General features: G+C 37.6%; 1 protein-coding gene across 1 annotated transcript in view; it reads right to left on the reverse strand.

Moving 5' to 3' along the window:
- LGMN (legumain) overlaps nt 1-17,065 on the reverse strand; it is a 20,461-nt gene extending 3,396 nt beyond the window's left edge. Inside the window, exons 1-10 of the mRNA XM_010711844.3 lie at nt 16,894-17,065; nt 9,575-9,672; nt 8,637-8,718; nt 7,571-7,656; nt 5,206-5,281; nt 4,744-4,806; nt 3,796-3,862; nt 2,048-2,166; nt 1,350-1,439; nt 622-819 (exon numbers count right to left, since the gene is read on the reverse strand). Of these exons, the coding sequence (XP_010710146.1) occupies nt 622-819; nt 1,350-1,439; nt 2,048-2,166; nt 3,796-3,862; nt 4,744-4,806; nt 5,206-5,281; nt 7,571-7,656; nt 8,637-8,718; nt 9,575-9,672; nt 16,894-17,031 (1,017 nt within the window). The 5' untranslated portion in view covers nt 17,032-17,065. The remainder of the gene's footprint in view (nt 1-621; nt 820-1,349; nt 1,440-2,047; nt 2,167-3,795; nt 3,863-4,743; nt 4,807-5,205; nt 5,282-7,570; nt 7,657-8,636; nt 8,719-9,574; nt 9,673-16,893) is intronic.
- Nucleotides 17,066-17,382: the final 317 nt, after the last annotated feature.

Below are 17,382 nucleotides of genomic sequence, written 5' to 3' on the forward strand. Positions count from 1 at the left end.
TAACCCTAATTTGAAGACTTTTAATGGAATTTTTCTTTAAATCTCTCTTGGCCCTCAGCTCTTGAAATCTGTAAGGGAATCAGTTTTGCCTCCTATTTTTGGTTCCATATTTTGGACCTTAACACTCAAATGAAAACTAGGGAGAAAGAGACTCCTGTTGCACAAAAATAACTTGTTCTCCCTCTGGTGTTCTGCCAGAAGAAAGACAATGAAGTATTGATAGTGGTCACACTACTGCAGAAGCTATTTGATGTGGGAGACTTCGCTTCTACTGTGACAAGGTTAGCTAATACCAAAAACTAACTCCTGCCAGCAAGAATTCCTATGGATAGAGAATGGGCATTTCCAGGCAATAAAAGGTGTGATGCTGACTTCTGCATTTGCTTACCTCTATCTTTATAATCACTACTTTAAATGCCTCTGAGAGTAAATTCCTAAGTTTTAAAGGAAGAATATGCCATCAGCTAGAGGCTAGCAGTCTGCAGACTAATTTTGTTAAAAATTGTAGAAACTGGAAACGATCCCATTGGTTCAGGAGTGTGACTTCTTATCATGGACAGAAATCTGACCTAGCATACAGTGTGGTTTTACTGTTGTTGGATTTGTTTTCGTTTTGTATACCTCCAGGTGTGCTTTCATCTCTGCAGCAATCTTCTTAGCCTCATACATATCATTGGTAGCCATCAGCTTTCGTTTCATGATAGCGAGAGGTACATCAGGACTAGGAGTCAGGTCATGGTGTTCTACAGGTGGCAGAGAAATGGGGACAGCTTTCTTCCCCGTGCCCTGAAACTGCATCAATTTCATAGTGGAGATACTCTGAAAGTTAGAAAGTAAATAAATAAACTGTCAAGCACTTCCAGTTGAATGCTTTGCTTTGCTGTGCAAATTTAACTCTCTAAACTTGTTCTATTAGGAAAGGAATTCATAGGCTTGTAAATATTTTTGTTTCTGACTATCTTAGACTAAGGCTGCCAAAAATCTTGGAACTTTTATTTCCAAATATCAGAAGAAGAAAGGACTGTCAGGTTAAATAACCCATTTGTTTTGAATTATTAGTTAATGTGGTTCTATAAACACACTGAATAATAGGACTATTATAAATGACATGTCATCTCTCAGCCCCTCTCATTCAAGGGAACAATATACTTCCTTAACATTATATCAATATTCACATGTCTAGAAGTGGTGACCATTTGTATTGTACTTAATTGATGTCAGGTTTATTTGTGTATGATGAGCAGTTTCGTTTTTAAATTAACTTTGCCAGACTGCGTTTGTTTGTTTGTTTAAGGAAAAAAAATGGATAGGGCAGAAAAGGTTTTAAGGAAGCCTGCTCAAATACGTACTTTGTTTCCATACTGCATGACATGGCTGGTATTGGTGCGCTTCTTCACCAGCTGAAACTGTTTGTGCAGTGTTTCTTTTCTCAGATCCTCCTGCATAAAGAAATCACAGCTATTTAAATTTAGCTATTATAAAAATGTGCAGACATCTGGAAGAGGCTGTGGCTACCAGTTTGTAGAAAGAAGGTAGAGAGTAAGAGCTACGAAACCTTTGAAACGCATAGAAATAAAAAATGGAAATGAAGATTTGCCAGGATATTCCCAAATTGTTTTTAGTCATCTCTTAATTATCTTAATTCCCAGTAAATGGGCAAGCAGGGAGGAGACTAGCGTAAGAATCCAGACTTGTTTCACTATTACTGTTTTCCATTATGCTAATAAACAGGTTAACCACAGTTCAGTATTTAAGGATCTGCTAGATTAAACAAATTCAGATATGTTGTCCCAAATAGTAAACTAAGGTGATGTGAACTTGAAACTAGAAACTAGTCGGTTTCTAATATTACTAATAAAAAAGAGTAAGTTTCTGAAATAAATTCAGTTACCTAAAGATTATAAACTTCTGAATAGCAGTTAAATACTTTTATCAACTCAGTTTGTTGATTTCAGTCTCGCATAAAAACAATTCCTCTAAAACAACTTTTTTAAAGCTTAGTGATATTTGTGTATAGAAATATAAGCAATCTTATCTAGTAACCTACCATATCTGAATCTTCCATCCAATTCACACTGTACCAGTCACCAAGATAAGTCTGCCTTTCATCATCATAATAACAGGCATAAGATGACTCCCTGGGGTTGGCAGCAGTTGTTGCGTAAACTGTAAGACAAAAGTAGTTTTTTGTGTTTTTGCTGTTTTGTGTGTGTGTGTTTAACATTCCATTTACTCCATGATTGAGTACTTTGCTGCATGTGATATATTTGCCTAAGGATTTTGGCTATCATTTACTTCTAAGTGGTGTGAAAAAAAGAAGCTAATTAGTAATTCTGTTCAGTCAGCTTCTGCACTGTTTTAAGAACTTGCTGTGTGGCCAGCACTGCTTAAGCTGGAGGGAAAAACACAAACTACTTTCAAATAACTGCCTGAAGGTATTGCACAATCACAGTACATACGTTTGTACTTCTAATTACAATGATGAGGATTTGTTCCCAAACTTGGAATAAATTCTACAAATCATCTTTTCTACCTTCTAAGTAATTCTAAGTAATATTATCTCCAGAACATCATTCTACATTGAGGGAAAAGCTCAGATCACCTCTACACGATCTGTCTCAAACACAGTGTTTCCAGTCACTCCTCTCTTACACAACAAGTATTTTAAACATTCCCTTACAGATACTAAAACAAAAGCTGTTTTGGCTTTTTGTCAAAGTCAACTCATGGCATACTTCCGTGATTGGAGTCCAAGTTTCAAAAATGAAAACTGCTCTGCATGCTTAGTGTATAGCTAGTGTTGTTTTCACTCAGAATGTTGCTACAGTTCAAAAGCCAAAAGAGTCTAAAATATCGTCTGTGTAGTTAAGTGATGCCCTTAGCATTCTTTAAAATTCTTACTAAGAAACCATTTATAGTTTATAAAAAATGGTTACTTTCAGTTAAAAATGTTCAAAATAAGCCATAAGCTTTGTAGCTCACAACTGAAGGCTGACATGGACAGCTTCTGGTTCTAACATAAACTGCCAATTTTCTGCCTTTGTAAATCAGTGGTAGAGCTAGCAGTAAAACCAGTCACCAAACTGGAGGCCACTAATAGAATAAATTTTAAAACATGCTGATTCACTGAGCACTGTGACACGTTCTGTGAGAACCTGCTGTAAATTCACTGGCTCAGTGGCTGCTAGCCAGGCTACTACAGGGCCAAAGTCCTAGAAAGCCATGATATGCAGGTGGCTGGGTCCTCCCTGGAATCAGAGCTTCATGACAATGAAAAAGCCAGAGTGTTTGCTCTCCCAGCCATGGAGCAGAGCTTGAAAAGGTTCTCATTCCTCATACTAACCAAGGCTAAACTCCCAGCTCTGTAGTAGGAAGCTTAGAAACTCTAAAAAGTTGGGAGTTCCACTACCTGGTGTATTGCCCAAAGCAGTGTAGCAAAATTGTCTGTCAATCCTGTATCCTGATTAGTACTAGAGGATAGTGTCAGCAGGAACAACTGTTAACAATGCTGAGACTAAGAAATGTCAGTATAACCTTAGTGGTCACCAGTTAAGGACAACTACATAGTTCCTGAAAAGAACTTTTTCAACTTCTCATTTGCAAGAAACAAAAAGCCTAGATGGTCTTTACAGGATTCTGTGTTTTTAAATGGAACTTCCCATAAATGGAAAATGTAACTTTCTCTAATCCTTTCTAGGGATGTACATGGCACTTGAACACTTACGCAGTATCTGTATAGGTCTTGCCTATGACAGGTTGAGAAACCTATGTCCATTAAGTTAACTGATGGCTCACCATTGATATTATCAGCCAAATGATTCATCATAGATCCAGATTCACATGCTTCAATGTAAAACACCATCTATAAAAGAAGTCAGAGACTTTAATAAATTCCACAAGAAAACTGAGAAATGTCCTTCAGAGCTTTTCAGCTGTAGTTAGTTTAACTGAACTGATAATCCTGAAACAAAACCTATTTGTAACATTACAAAACAAAAGTAAATAGATCACTTTTTCTTTTTTTGGGGGGAGAACCAAACTATGTGGAAAAGGGAAAACAATCACAATGGAAAGATGCAATCAACCTCTATAGACTCCAAAGGGATCTAGTGGCTAACATACAAAGCACAAATCAAATACAAGTCAACCTTAGGGCTAGCAGTGTACCACTAATGAATGTAGTATATCTGGAACCTATGACCATGTATGCGTTCCTAAATGATGCCCCCAACTATTCTATAGATAGAATAAGCAGCTTAAAAAAAAAGAGCTACTGTTAGATTCTAAAGACTAGTCTTTCTGCTTACAGCTACTTGTAATGAAGTAACTGCCCAGAATTTTTTGATAAGAGGTACAGTCTTTTCAACTGTATTAGTAACTGTTAGAGAAAAACAAGGCATATACGAACTTCCTGTAGGAAAAGCATAGTCTGAAGTGAAAAAAGCACAGGAAGAAAGAGCCGTGTATGCATTATGAGGGTGTGATAGTTACAAATGTTGTTTTTCCCATTGATTACATTTATATGTTATAAAGAGTCTAGTCTGCATCAACTGCAAACATCCAGAAAAGATGGAAGGGGAAAATGTGTAGAGGATCAGACCCATAAGTTATAAATTCTAATCCAAATTTCGTTACATGGCACCAACTTCTTTGCACTTTAAATTACTCTGCAAGTGAAGACAAGCACCTCTTTTCCATAGCAGCAGTTCTTTTAATCATGCAACTTCTAACATGCTTGTTTACCTTTTGGTACTTTTTGTGATGATACATGTACCAAATGGTCTTGTTTAAGTCCTTCACGTGAAGCTGTAAAATAAGAAGGCTTCTGTTAAATCACTGATGTTCAAAAGACTCACAAGTTATTTATTAGGAACAACTGTTATGAATATGTGTATCACTTTAAACATACCCAGTGTTTTGGACATCTGAAATGCAATGTTCTAGTATTTACCACTGGAAAAGATGGCTAGTGGTGCTAAATGATACTTGATTCATGTACGGCACTAGAAAGCAAGTCCTAACTATGTGAAATAAAAACAGGGATGATGAAGAGAACATAGCTCCTTTTCTCCCTCCAGTCCTTAATATGGCAGTGCATTGAATATTTTAGAGTTTTGGATGTATTACTTAGTATTATAGTATGTCATTAAAAAGATAGGTTTTTTTTAATGACAAACTCCAAAGTAATCCCCCCCAAATGCTTACATCATCATCAGGAAAAGCTAGAAGTCCTGGAGCTCCATGGTCAGTGAAATAAACAAATACATGATCCTTGGGACCACTGTAAAGAGAAAATTGAAAGAAATTATTTTTAATCACTCTAACCTAATCTTTACTACAAGCATCATCTGCTGCTCAATACCAACGCATGCCAACATTTGAAAATAAAGCATCTGAAACACCTCATGTTCTTGGTAGTAATTTTTCCTTCCAAAGCATACTGCTTTGAGTGCTTTTGAGAAAAGATGGGTGTCTGGAAGAGAAATAAGATCAGGTATATACTGTTAGTCCCTAAATCATGGGGACAATTGCTGGTTAGGCTGGAGATGGTAGTTAGTAGGAGCACAGCTGTTTTGCCCATCTTAGAAATGTTATACTGTGGAGATTTGTAGCATTCTGGTAAAAATGGATTCCTTTTGTAATAACGTTATAGCGAGGCACCTGTAATGTGTGACGTTTTTTAATAAGATCCTTTGTATGTCTATGTACTATCTTGTTTTGATCTGTACAGCTACACGTAGCCAAATGAGCACCAGTCCACGTCTCATGAAGATCTGATCTATATACAAACTCACTCTTTGTGCTACGTAGGTTCCTCGTATTACATGGCTCCACAGTTGGTTGAACATTGTATGCTCATGAATGCTGATTCCCTGAAGTTTGCAGCAAATTTTTACTGCTCTCTAAATCAAATAGATAATGTTTGGCTGATGCTAAGGTATTGCTCTAACAGTCAAATCTCCGAAGGGATTTGTGTTCAGGGACAATTTCAAATAAACTGTATAAGCAGACTGGAACGAGTCCCCAAGCCAGCTTTCTGCTTGGCCAAGGACCTGCTAGTTAGGGAACAACCTAGAGAACAATCTATAAGACTTCTGAGCAGAAAAAATAATTGAGTCCTTGTCCCCCCCAAAAGCAGAAGTGAGAGCACCGACTGAAATTCACACAATAAAGCCTAACAAAAGAAGGGTTGGGACATATTTGTCTGCCACTCTTGGCTGTTTTTTGTTTTGTTTTGTTTTTTTTTCAATTCAGGGTTCAAGCTGTCCTCCTGAGTAGCTAAGTGTCCTTGGCCCTCTGCATAGCCACTCCTTTATGTAACTTATAACTTCAAGATTTTACAAGTGAGGTGTGTTCTGAAGTACACTTTTTTAATAGGCTAAAGAATGCTTTATATTCATTGCTTGGCTCATTGCAGCTACTAGAAAAGAACCATCTAGTACCTGTACAGCAATTTATTAATTTTTTCCTATATGACCTGCACATATTATCTTCTATCTTTCTTCTTTAGGAGGGAATATAAACAACTGAGAGCAGTAGATTATTCAAATATTGTCCTGCTCCTTCACTGGTTTTATTTTTCCCAATGCTGGAAAATGACTCTTCTATTTCATTGCTTTGTCTGTAAAATGAACTGTTGGATGAAGACAGGCACTTACACAATTTTTATTTAACTAGGTTACTTCTTTGAATAGGCCAAATTCAAATTTAAATTTTTTACAGGAAATACAGTACATAGAAAAATGACAAATATGAAAAATATCACTAGCAGTACTGAGTCAGAAATATTATGGACCTCAGAAAATAAGCATCATATTTCACTCTTTAGATACCTGGTGTAATTTATTCACCTTGTATCTTTTTAAGAGGCCTTCCAATTAGGCCAATTGGAATTGGCCTAACCAATACAATTGGTTACTGAATCAACAAAGTTCTATACGCCTTTATAAACTACACTTGTTAATTACAGGTATTCTACTTGGCCAGTCTAGTATTTATTATTGTTCGTATATTAGAATATTGCCAAACTTAGACATATCTGTGCAACTAAGATGACAAACACTTTAAGCTACAAATTCATTAATATGTAAGGTTATGCTACTTTTTCAGCCTCAAAGACTTTCTGCATTAAATATAAACCATAATTCTATTTCATTGCATTCAAAGCCTAAATATATCCGCATCTGCCAAGGCTGGGATTAAGCATACAATTCTTTCAGCTGATGAGCTGCTGAACCTATCTCTGCCCCACTACCACTGATTGCCATCTCTTACCACTTCACTAACCACTGTTAGTCAAACCAAACCCTCTTCAAAGGTCTCCAAACCTTAATAGATTTTTATTTTTATAGATCTCCTTACAAAAAAAAAAAAAGACAATAACAAATAACAGTTTAATGACATATATGCCTTAATACAATTGACACTGTTTTCAAGAATTTTTACACTCTCATCTATACTGGACTCACTACCAGTAAAATGTCAGCTCCAGTTTACCCTCTTCTTTTTTTGAAATCAGTACTGATGTACAACATACATGCAATTATTTTCTAAATGAAGTTTCTCTTACCTTTTCAATACTTTTCCTGATCCCACCCCCTTTACTGCTTCTGCATCGCCTCTGAGAACAGCAAGGAAATTCTTTGGAGTAACATCCTAAGAATTTAAGAGGATTTAAATTAAAGGGTATTAGGAAAAAAAAAATCAACAAAATCTTTATTTAGTAAGATTGCTTCTGAAAACCATAACTCATGTGGGTGGCAAGTTTAGCTGGTGATTGATATTCAAGAACAGCATTTTCTCAGTTTCCTGTATTGTTCATATTCTGAAAGTAATTTGCTTTCTGATACTTCAGCAGTTTAAAAGAAGAATGCAAGCCAAATTCAGAATGTGGTCTTGTATTAGAAAGAGGATCTATTCATTCTTTATAGTTATCATTGGAATTCCTTGTCTTGGTTCCTACTTAGATTTCTAGGGATAAAATAGTATTACTGCTACTATGGAGCTCAATGGTTATAGTTTCTTGAGATTTATGTTTTGGAGGTAAAGCCAAATTAAAAGACCCTGCCTTTGCCAACTTTCACCCATCTCTTCAGCCCTACATCCAAGTCTTTGCCATTGCATTACGCTGGCAAAATTATTTCTATATCTAATTTTTTAACTATATATTGGTATCATCTGGAATTTTAAAAAATCCCCAAAGAAATTTTTATAATTTATAATTTTAGCTTCAATGACACAGTTTCCAGTCTTGAATCTAACTCCCCAACTGCAGGGCTGCATGTGTAGACCATATTAGCCATTGATGACTCAGATACCAAATCACAAAATCACCAAGTAACTGCATTACACTTCTGATTTAATGAAACAGACTTGCACAGCTGTTCTTCAGATTGAGTTAAAATGTTTTTGTATGCAGGACAATGTGAGGATTTACTTTTATAACCACTACTTTGCCTCCAAGCATCTAGTGTTTACATTCATCTTATGAGCTTCGTGTCAAACCATGCAGGTAAATAAGCTGAAGGCTTTATACTGTGTACATTCTCATGTGTAACGTACAGATTAAAAGTATTTATCCACAACACTGGTTAAAGCTGAACCTTAGTTTCCCTGAAATTGCATTCCATTCTTACCTCTTTTGTATAGTCCTTGGGCACTCCAGCGTACACATCTGTTCCATTAGGCCTATTGATGACAATGCCTTTTGTTGGATTTCTGAAAGTTTAAAGCAATATAAATACAAAGAATTAGTAATGTGCCATACAGCAACCACGGAACAACTAGGAAACAATTTAAAACGTCCTGACTGGCCGCCTTGCATTCGAGAGCATTTGAACAGTAGTACCATGTATTGTTAAGTGATCACAGAATACAAAGGCCTTTACGTTTCAGTCACTTCATGTGTTCAGCTTAGGTATCCTTAGAGTACTTGAAGTACCACAGTTCATGTAGATTAACCTCAGCATATAAGTAAGAGGTCTGTTATACTATTATCTCTCTGCTTTCACTCCTTCCTTTAATTCCTTTTATTCTCTGCTCTGCTCTGCATGCCGTGTCTGCTGACTTCTGCTGAAGTTTCTCAGAATCAGAGGCTGTATAAGCAAACAGTTTCACGTAGAAAACAATGATATGCTATATAGGCAGTGATCAAGGACGGGTCATGTACGTTTCTCTGTTCAGTGCACTTTCTGGAGATTAATCCATTTGATACGTGACTTATAGGCTTTTTATGAAAGAATGTTGAGATTCCCTATGTGCGTGCTTTTACATTATCTGCTGTAAACTGTTATGTCTGGGAGGTAAGACCCCTTGCTTTTGTAACAGTGAAGAACTGACAAGGAGCTCTAAAGTCCTCAGTGCCACAACAGAGGTTGAGATGTGGAGCAATGCTTAGAAAAGCTCATGTGCATATCCCAAAGCAAATTTACAGTGCTGATGGATAACACTTCTGTACGTATCTCAGGCAGTCTTAACAGCTCTTCTTACAAAACTACTACAAATTCAAAATATATTAGTGACTATGGCATATTTGGAGAAAACAGCTTGTTACCAGTGCACATTCACTACTTACTCGTCATTATCAGCAATGTCATCATACATCATGACAATTATCTGTTCATCTGGAATTCCATTTCGGTGTACGATCTGGTATGCGTGGCACACATCTGCCTGTAAAAATGTAGGTTTTCATTATTACCTTTAATGGAGACTTCATGCTTGAGAACAAGAAAAATAGCTTTGTGGACCAAAGACCAGGCTACAGTTCAAAAGAAACTCCATCCTAGTATTTTCATTTCAAATATAAGAGATTGAGGGTTGCTAGAAGACTGAAATGCACAGATGTAATCAATTGTCTTTCTCTTACTAGAAACAGTTATAGTAATAATTAAGACTAGGATTAAAATCTCTCCAGTTTACAATTTGTATTCAAACACTATCTAGAAGTTCCTTGCAAATTAATAAAGATAACAAAGTTTAACAAAAGGTCCTCAGCAACGTTCTACGTTGTGCAAGGAAATCTAAGTGAAAAACTTGCCCACAGACAGATCCAAAGTGCAATAAGCAGAGGAAGAGTTGGATTTCCACCAATTTCAATTAGTTCAGCAACAAGCCTGCATGACTAAGCAGCAAAAACTATCCTTTGCTCAAACAAATATAGCTTACTAATATCAACTCTGCAAAGACTTTTTTAAAAACTTTTGTTTTACTAAATGAGAATTTTGATTAACCAATAATTCCTTCTTAATTATATATTTCTGGTAGGGTAACATTAAAGTATATTCAGGGCAAGGATTTCCACAGAAACTCGAATTACAGAATTTCTATTCACGCTCCTTTTCTGACTCATGCAGGATATGAGTAAGCAGATTTTTTTTTAAAGAACCACTTTCTGATGGCAGAGAAGTAACAGTACTCATTAAAACAATATTACAGTAAAGTATGAAGTTCTATCAGCACATAATTGTTTTTTGGTTTTTTTTACACTTGCAGTCTGTGAATGACTGAATGGGTTATTAGCAACTGCATTTTAACTCCAGAACTATAACCTGTCAGATGCAAGAAAAAATGTGCAGATTTACCAGGGGAAATCTCACCTAAAAAAATTTTAACTACCCATGCAAGCTGGAAACAAGCTTTAAAACTTATTTCTGCTAAACTCATTTAATTAACTATTTTACACACCAAACTAAAGTGGCTTAAGTGGACCTCCATAAGTTTAGTTTACTTAGATGCATTACTGACTTCTACTAGTTTAATTTAAAGGACTCTGAAATTCTGCCACTTTCATTTTGTATGGCTGAAAACAGAGGGTAGTTGAGCAAGACTATGAAGGGTGAGGCAAATTCAATGCCAGTGAATTCTCTCAGGGGAATATCTTTCCATATGACTAACTCTGAGTGTTAAACTATCCTTACTAAAGCAGTTTTACTTCCTACAACACAAGTCAGAGTAGGTTCTCTCCCTCATGTCTCAATTTACCTCCACAGTTTGCAGTTCTGGAGTTCCCTGTGCAGCATTATAGGAGCTGTTGCCACATCAAGCCAAAGACACAGGTTATATATCCGAAGTTATAAATGGTACCACACACAGTGCAAAACAGCTGAGTGCAGACTTGCCTAAACAGATATTTGATTTTCAGAAGCAACCCAGGCAAAAGTAGTAGAAAACGCTAATCAAGCATCTGTACACAAACTGATGAGTAGATGGGTCACAGATCTCTCACCCTTAAGACACAGAACATGTCTTCTGCTAGGCTGATAGACACAACTATAGTCAAGCAACGCAAGAAAATGCTTAGGCATGTTATAGTGATAAAATATCAACACATTCAACCAACAAGTGTCTGCAGGCAATATGGTTGGCCTGTTGAGACTTTCTGAGGTGCTTTAAATCAATACCAAAGTACTTCAAATTAGTTCAGCTTTGTAATTGCATGCAATCAGCTTACTTTTTTTGTCTGCTCTTCATTCTGATTCATTGACTGTTTGCTCAATGCATCCTGCCTCACATATATCTTGATGGTAACTTTAAGTGGGTCAAATTATTTAGTGTAGGTGGAAACAGACCAATTTGATCAATTCCCATCAACCTTAATTTATGCCTGTTTGGATTTTTGCCCCACCTTTTAAGACTTTTGCTATGAGGAAGTATGTCTGCTGGTAATATAGTGATATCACCAACACAGGCTATTGTAGCAAAAACATGTTTTGCTGCTACAACTCCCTTATCTTAAGTAGAATAGTTTTGAGGAAATGTTTTTGTGTGCATAGTTAGCTGACCAGACCGGCCACCTTTGATGTTGGTCACATGCTCTTCTTCTTCCCTCCCATATACTGAAAAACAATCTCTATAAAACCAGAATAGAAACAGCCTGTTGCTAGAATAGGGAGGCATTTGTGAATCTACAGTATTTCCTGTTATCAGTAATTGCTTGAGTAAGTATTGTTGCTTGAGCTTTGCTTCTTACAGAAGTAATTTTGTAGCATAGCTAAAGATGTAAACTACTCTCAAAGAGATAGCTAATATTGTTCTAGGTCCATTGTTGGTATCATTCTTGTTGATTTAGTACATGATATGAATTCTATGAACATTTACTACGTAAAATCATCGCTTAAAGCAAGTCATGCTTTTGTGATCATGATTTGGTGTGGATAGGGATGGCTCTGTTCTGAAGGACAAAGATGAGAAAGTCCAATTATACAGCTGCTACTGCTCAACAGTGCACAGGTGTCAGCTGTAATGGAAAGGTTCAGACTTTGGATCCTCATGTAAAGTCTAAGCCTGTTGCCACCTCAGCAAATTCCTAAGGGATATCTGAGCTTAAATCCACTTAAATAATTAACTCCTGCATCTTGAAAGCACACCAATTAGGTAGAATCTCCTTCCTTTCCTGGGATGAAAACAAGAAATGCCAACCAGCCTTACTCCTTTGTCACAGAGCTGTTTAAACATTACAAGTTAACACAGCTTTCAAGTAGCCTGCTTTTTTTTTTTTTTTTTCTTTAGGTAAAATACAAGTTTGTTTGTGGTATGTACACACAAATATTACTAATAGAAAAAAAAAAAAAGCAGTGACTTCCATGCAATTAGATACTTCTAGTCTTATGACTACCAGCCTCATGGCTAAAAAGCACATGTAACAAAGTGTCAGCTTCCCTGCTTCCCTGCACTGCTCCGGCCAAACGTACAGGGAAATTCTATGGCCAAAGTAAGAATGAACTCTAATGCATAAGCATAGCAGAAGACTATGTCTGAAACGTCAGCCATGTTTCATTCCCTTTCTGAAGCATGCATCAGTCAGTCAAAAACTACAGGTCTATTAAGAACTTAGGAAATGTTTAATTCCTGGCCCATAAAGCTCACTAACTATAAGACTGAAAATAACGACTGGAAACAGATCCATGCACCCAAATTTAAATGTTTTAATTTTCAGCATTTTAATGTTGTCAGATTTCTCCTCTGGTATATGTTCCACCTTTTGTACGACTCAACCCTGCACAGTATCGATTATGATCATTTATGGCTTTTGGAGTATCCAGAAAGTAATGGCCTGTTTTCTTGATCTTGTGAAACAAGCTTTAGGTTGGAGTTGCTGGCACAGTCTCAGCAGTAAGAATAACTGCTGAGGAGCAGAGAGGAGTACACGGATAGTACTTCCAATGACCAAGCAACTCTTAATAAAAAATACACTAAGATATCAGTAAAACTGCTGAAGAATTGAGAAGCACCAAGCACCAGGCTATATATAGGCTAGTTTTGCAATAACAGTAAGCCTATCACATTGGGCTGAGTACTATTCAAAACATTTAACATTTTTCTTAGGAACTTGATTAGATAACTGCAAGAGAAAAGTTTAGATCATCTTGATTTGGTAACCACTTCAGGCATCAGACAGAAAACAAGTGCCCGTAAGGTCTGAATCTCAAATACAGATAAATGCAAACAGTGGGTTTTTCTCCTTTATTTGCCTACATCTGAGGTTTGCACCACTTAGAGTGGATCCTGACCGCTGACAGCTGAAGTCTTAGAAGGAGTTTCGGATTCACTGAGGTTACAGGTGCAAACACACAGTTCACAGAGTTTGCACAGTCTTTACAAACTTGATACTGTTGGTCTGTACGGGGCACAACGACAGACTCATTTCCATACAGACTTTCAGGTATGACATTAGAGAGGTGTTTGATGATGTGACCTTTGCTCCCTCCTTTTATGTTTGCATAGTCAAAGGAACAACTTCTGCTACCAGGTAACTACTGTGGAAGGCAACAGAGAGCAGACAGACTTCTGTGTACGGACAGAATACAAAGCAACAAAAACGTTAGGTGTAATACAAACACACAGCCTTATTTATTAACTGTACCCAAAGAGCTGAACTGGGTACCAAAACCCAGGCATGTGTTTGCCTGGTCTCAGGTTACAAAGGGATATACGAGGGGCACTTAGGAAATAACACCCTAACTGGTAATGAGCAACTGGCACACTGAGAAACTACTTGCAGGAAGATTCACATCTACAAATTTTCAGAGAGGTTCTGAGGAAGTAAGGTGACAGTGGGAGGAAAGTGCATTAAAGTGCAATTTATTTTCTTCTGCAATTTCTCCTTTGGAAAGAAGAATGACAAAGAATTAAACCTGCACTCCTAGAGCACTGCTTAGTTTCTGTTGGTGTAAGTATTGTTCTACTGAAAATTGTAGGCTCACCATGGAACAATTTTCATGATGGATAAAGCACACAGCTGGAAGTTCAAGTCCTATTCATGGTTCCAATGCACCTGATGAGCAAGCCATTTAGCACAGCACTTCTGCGTCCACAGTTGGAACTAAGGGAGCACTAACATATGCAAAGCATGGCAATAAGCCTGCATAACATTTCTAAAAGTCTGTAATGACCCCTGAAGTCTCTCTTAGCGCCCCGCCTCCTCTTTACAACTCTCCTAGAAGTCAGTCTATTGTTCAGCTAGTTTTACTGGGATTAAGCTTTCTTAAATGTTTGATACTCGAGGCAGCCCCTTGTTGAATTACACTTAGCAGCACGTACGCACTTCATTTTCCACGAGTTAGCTACTGGGTGTCCCAGTGTACATCTTTCCTCCATGGAGGTGGACCCTGAGAGGCAGCTAGACAAGACAGTAGAGGTTTCTGACAGCCTGCGTCCTGTGGGAATTAATTTTTTTGTAACAAACTAGAGGTAATACTGTCTCATTGAGAACAGACAAGTGAGAGCTCAATCTCTTTCTGAAGGATCCTGCACACAGACTTATAGTACTGATTTCATAACTTTGACAGGATTGCTAGCAGTGGACTCATTTCCTTTTTTTCCCCAAATGCTAGCAATACTCCTGAAGCAAAAGGAGAGGTTAAAATACAGACATTTCTGGGATTTAAATGCAGTACCTGACACTGCAGATACTTTGCAGTTAGTTGATATTCTCTTCAAATTGAAGGCGTTCAAAAAAAACTTGTTCTTAGTTTTCTAACCTTGAAAAGGTTACTGAGCAGGCAGTACTTGAAAATTGAAAAGATACTTAACTGTCTGCTAAGTGCGACCACACTTGAAATGTAAATGTGCAATTCTGACTTATCACCAGACACAAACACTTGGGTGGGCATCTTGTGTTCTTCATTACTCCCTAATATCCAGCAGATAAACTTACTACTGAAGACCTACCAACAGAAACATTAAAAGCTCCTGTAGAAGTTGCCTGATTAACAGTAGAAAAGGAATTATCATGAGCCACAGCTTTAAAAAGAAATTTTATTTAAAGACTGAATGTTGCAGTATTAATTCCTCTTAGTGGAAGAGAGCCAGAGAGACTGGTTACACAGCAATGCCAGCAACCACAACCTAACTCGGAATAATTTTACACTTAGACATGCCAAGAAGAGTAGTGATCAAGTACAATGCTTGTATTTTTGTAATTGTTTTCTGTAGGAATTTCGACTTTTCAAAATCTCATCTCTTCACATGTAATTCCACCTCCAGTTATCAAGCGATTGTTACAGTGGAACAAGCTGGCACAAACCCCCAAAACCAGTTTGTCCAAGCCTTAAGCCAGCATTTGTCTCTAACAGGTTCTTCCTCAAATGCAACAACGTTGTCAGGCTGGTTCACTTAGCTTTAATCTCATCATTGCACTGAAAGCAGCGAACTGATTGCAAGCTGAAAGGGAAGAGAGGCATAAACACAAAGCCTAGTGCATGCAACACACAGACGACTTGTTTCTTTCCCAATTGCAACAGATGGAGAAGGTAGGGTCTATCTACTTCGTACAGGCAGCTGCATTAAAAATGATCAAGTTTTAAAAATGAAGAAGTTTTGAGTTCAGAAAGTCCGCTTGATAGACGTACCCAATCTATTTAATGCAGCCTAAATTCTAAAATGCTGGTTTACTAGTATATCAAAACCAGCAACAGCCTAGTAAAATATTTTTCTAACAATTAAAAACATACAAATGTATACCTAGGTCAGAATAAAATGGGCTGTGTTCTCCAGAGAAGCAAAAGAGCATACCAAGTCTTGAGCAAGGACTATGTTTAAGTGAAGATGAATCTGTTAAAGGGATTGCCCAAGAATTCCCCAAAGGGAAAAAATGCTGTAGTCACCTGACCACCAGTTACAAAAGTCCTGAATTTAATCAGAGTTAAGTCACAGTCCCATCTGTTCTGACACTCGCCCTCACGCCAGTGGTGACAACACAGGAGTTCCTGTTTCCTTTTCTCCTCTTTCAGCCCTGCACCTCAGAGCACTGTATTCTTCATGTGGCAGCACAAGTCTGAGACCATGCAGAATACAGCTACCAAAAGGCTTAAAAGAACCCTTGTCTTCCACTCTACAAAACCCCAGAAAATATAATGTGTATTACAGCTTTAGCTGAGTTTTTCAATTGCGGAGGAGAAAGGAAGATTTTTTTATAATGTAAGCTTATAAGAACAACAGATAGAAACATGCGTGTCTCTCAAAACTAAGGTTTAATTCTAGACATTGCATCACTTACTTTAAGTTGGAGTAAGATCTTCTAGTGTGGTAATAAAACATTTAGCCTAAATGATACAGGTCTCCTAAAATACAGAAGCGTGACTAGAGAAGAACACTGCTCCTACTGCTAATGACAGCTTTTGAAAGGGCGAAAAGCTGGATGAAGTTGTAAACAAAAAGACTCAATAAGAGGAAAATGAAGGTAATTATTGGGTGAGAATAACAAGACAAGGCCAGGCTGTGCATGAATCTTGTTCTACTCTTTTACAATACTCCACACGCTCCTGGAAGCCCAGAAGCAGAAGCACGTGTACAAATGACCTAAGTCTGAACTAGTCTAGACAGACTGCCATCTCCCTGCGAGTCCCAGAGCAGGCATTTTGTGGAGAGTGGTGTCAGCATGTGGCTCCTTACCTGGTGGCGGTAGTTGTACCAGCCATTGGAACCTGCAACAATCACCACCCAGTGCTTGCCTCCATCTTCCGGCTCTTCCATGGGGAACGTGCTGATTCCCAGAGTGCAGCTTAGCAGCACAACCACTTCCAATATCATCTTTTTTCTTTATTTATTCTGCAGATGGGAAGGAGAAAAAATCCCTAATGAAGAAGTTTGAAAGAAGTAGATCAGAGGACATAAGCCAAAAAAAAGTAAGCCAAAACAAAGTAAATGCCACCAGTATCACAACAAGAAGCCCTTCTTGCTTATGGACTGTTTTTGCATTCTAAAGACCATTCAACCCACTTTACAATTTCTGGTTATATCTTCCCTTAGCACCAAGCTGCTACTAGTTACAATACTTTTCTGTCAGCTTTCAAATGTAACTGAAAGCAGTTCTGAGCAGGACAGCCAAGTCTTTCAGCTCCCTCTGGTTGCTTTGTTCTGTAGTAGCTGGCAGTGAATAAG

This window comes from Meleagris gallopavo, chromosome 5 (genome assembly GCF_000146605.3).
Source record: "Meleagris gallopavo isolate NT-WF06-2002-E0010 breed Aviagen turkey brand Nicholas breeding stock chromosome 5, Turkey_5.1, whole genome shotgun sequence".
In the NCBI taxonomy this organism is placed as follows: domain Eukaryota; kingdom Metazoa; phylum Chordata; class Aves; order Galliformes; family Phasianidae; genus Meleagris; species Meleagris gallopavo.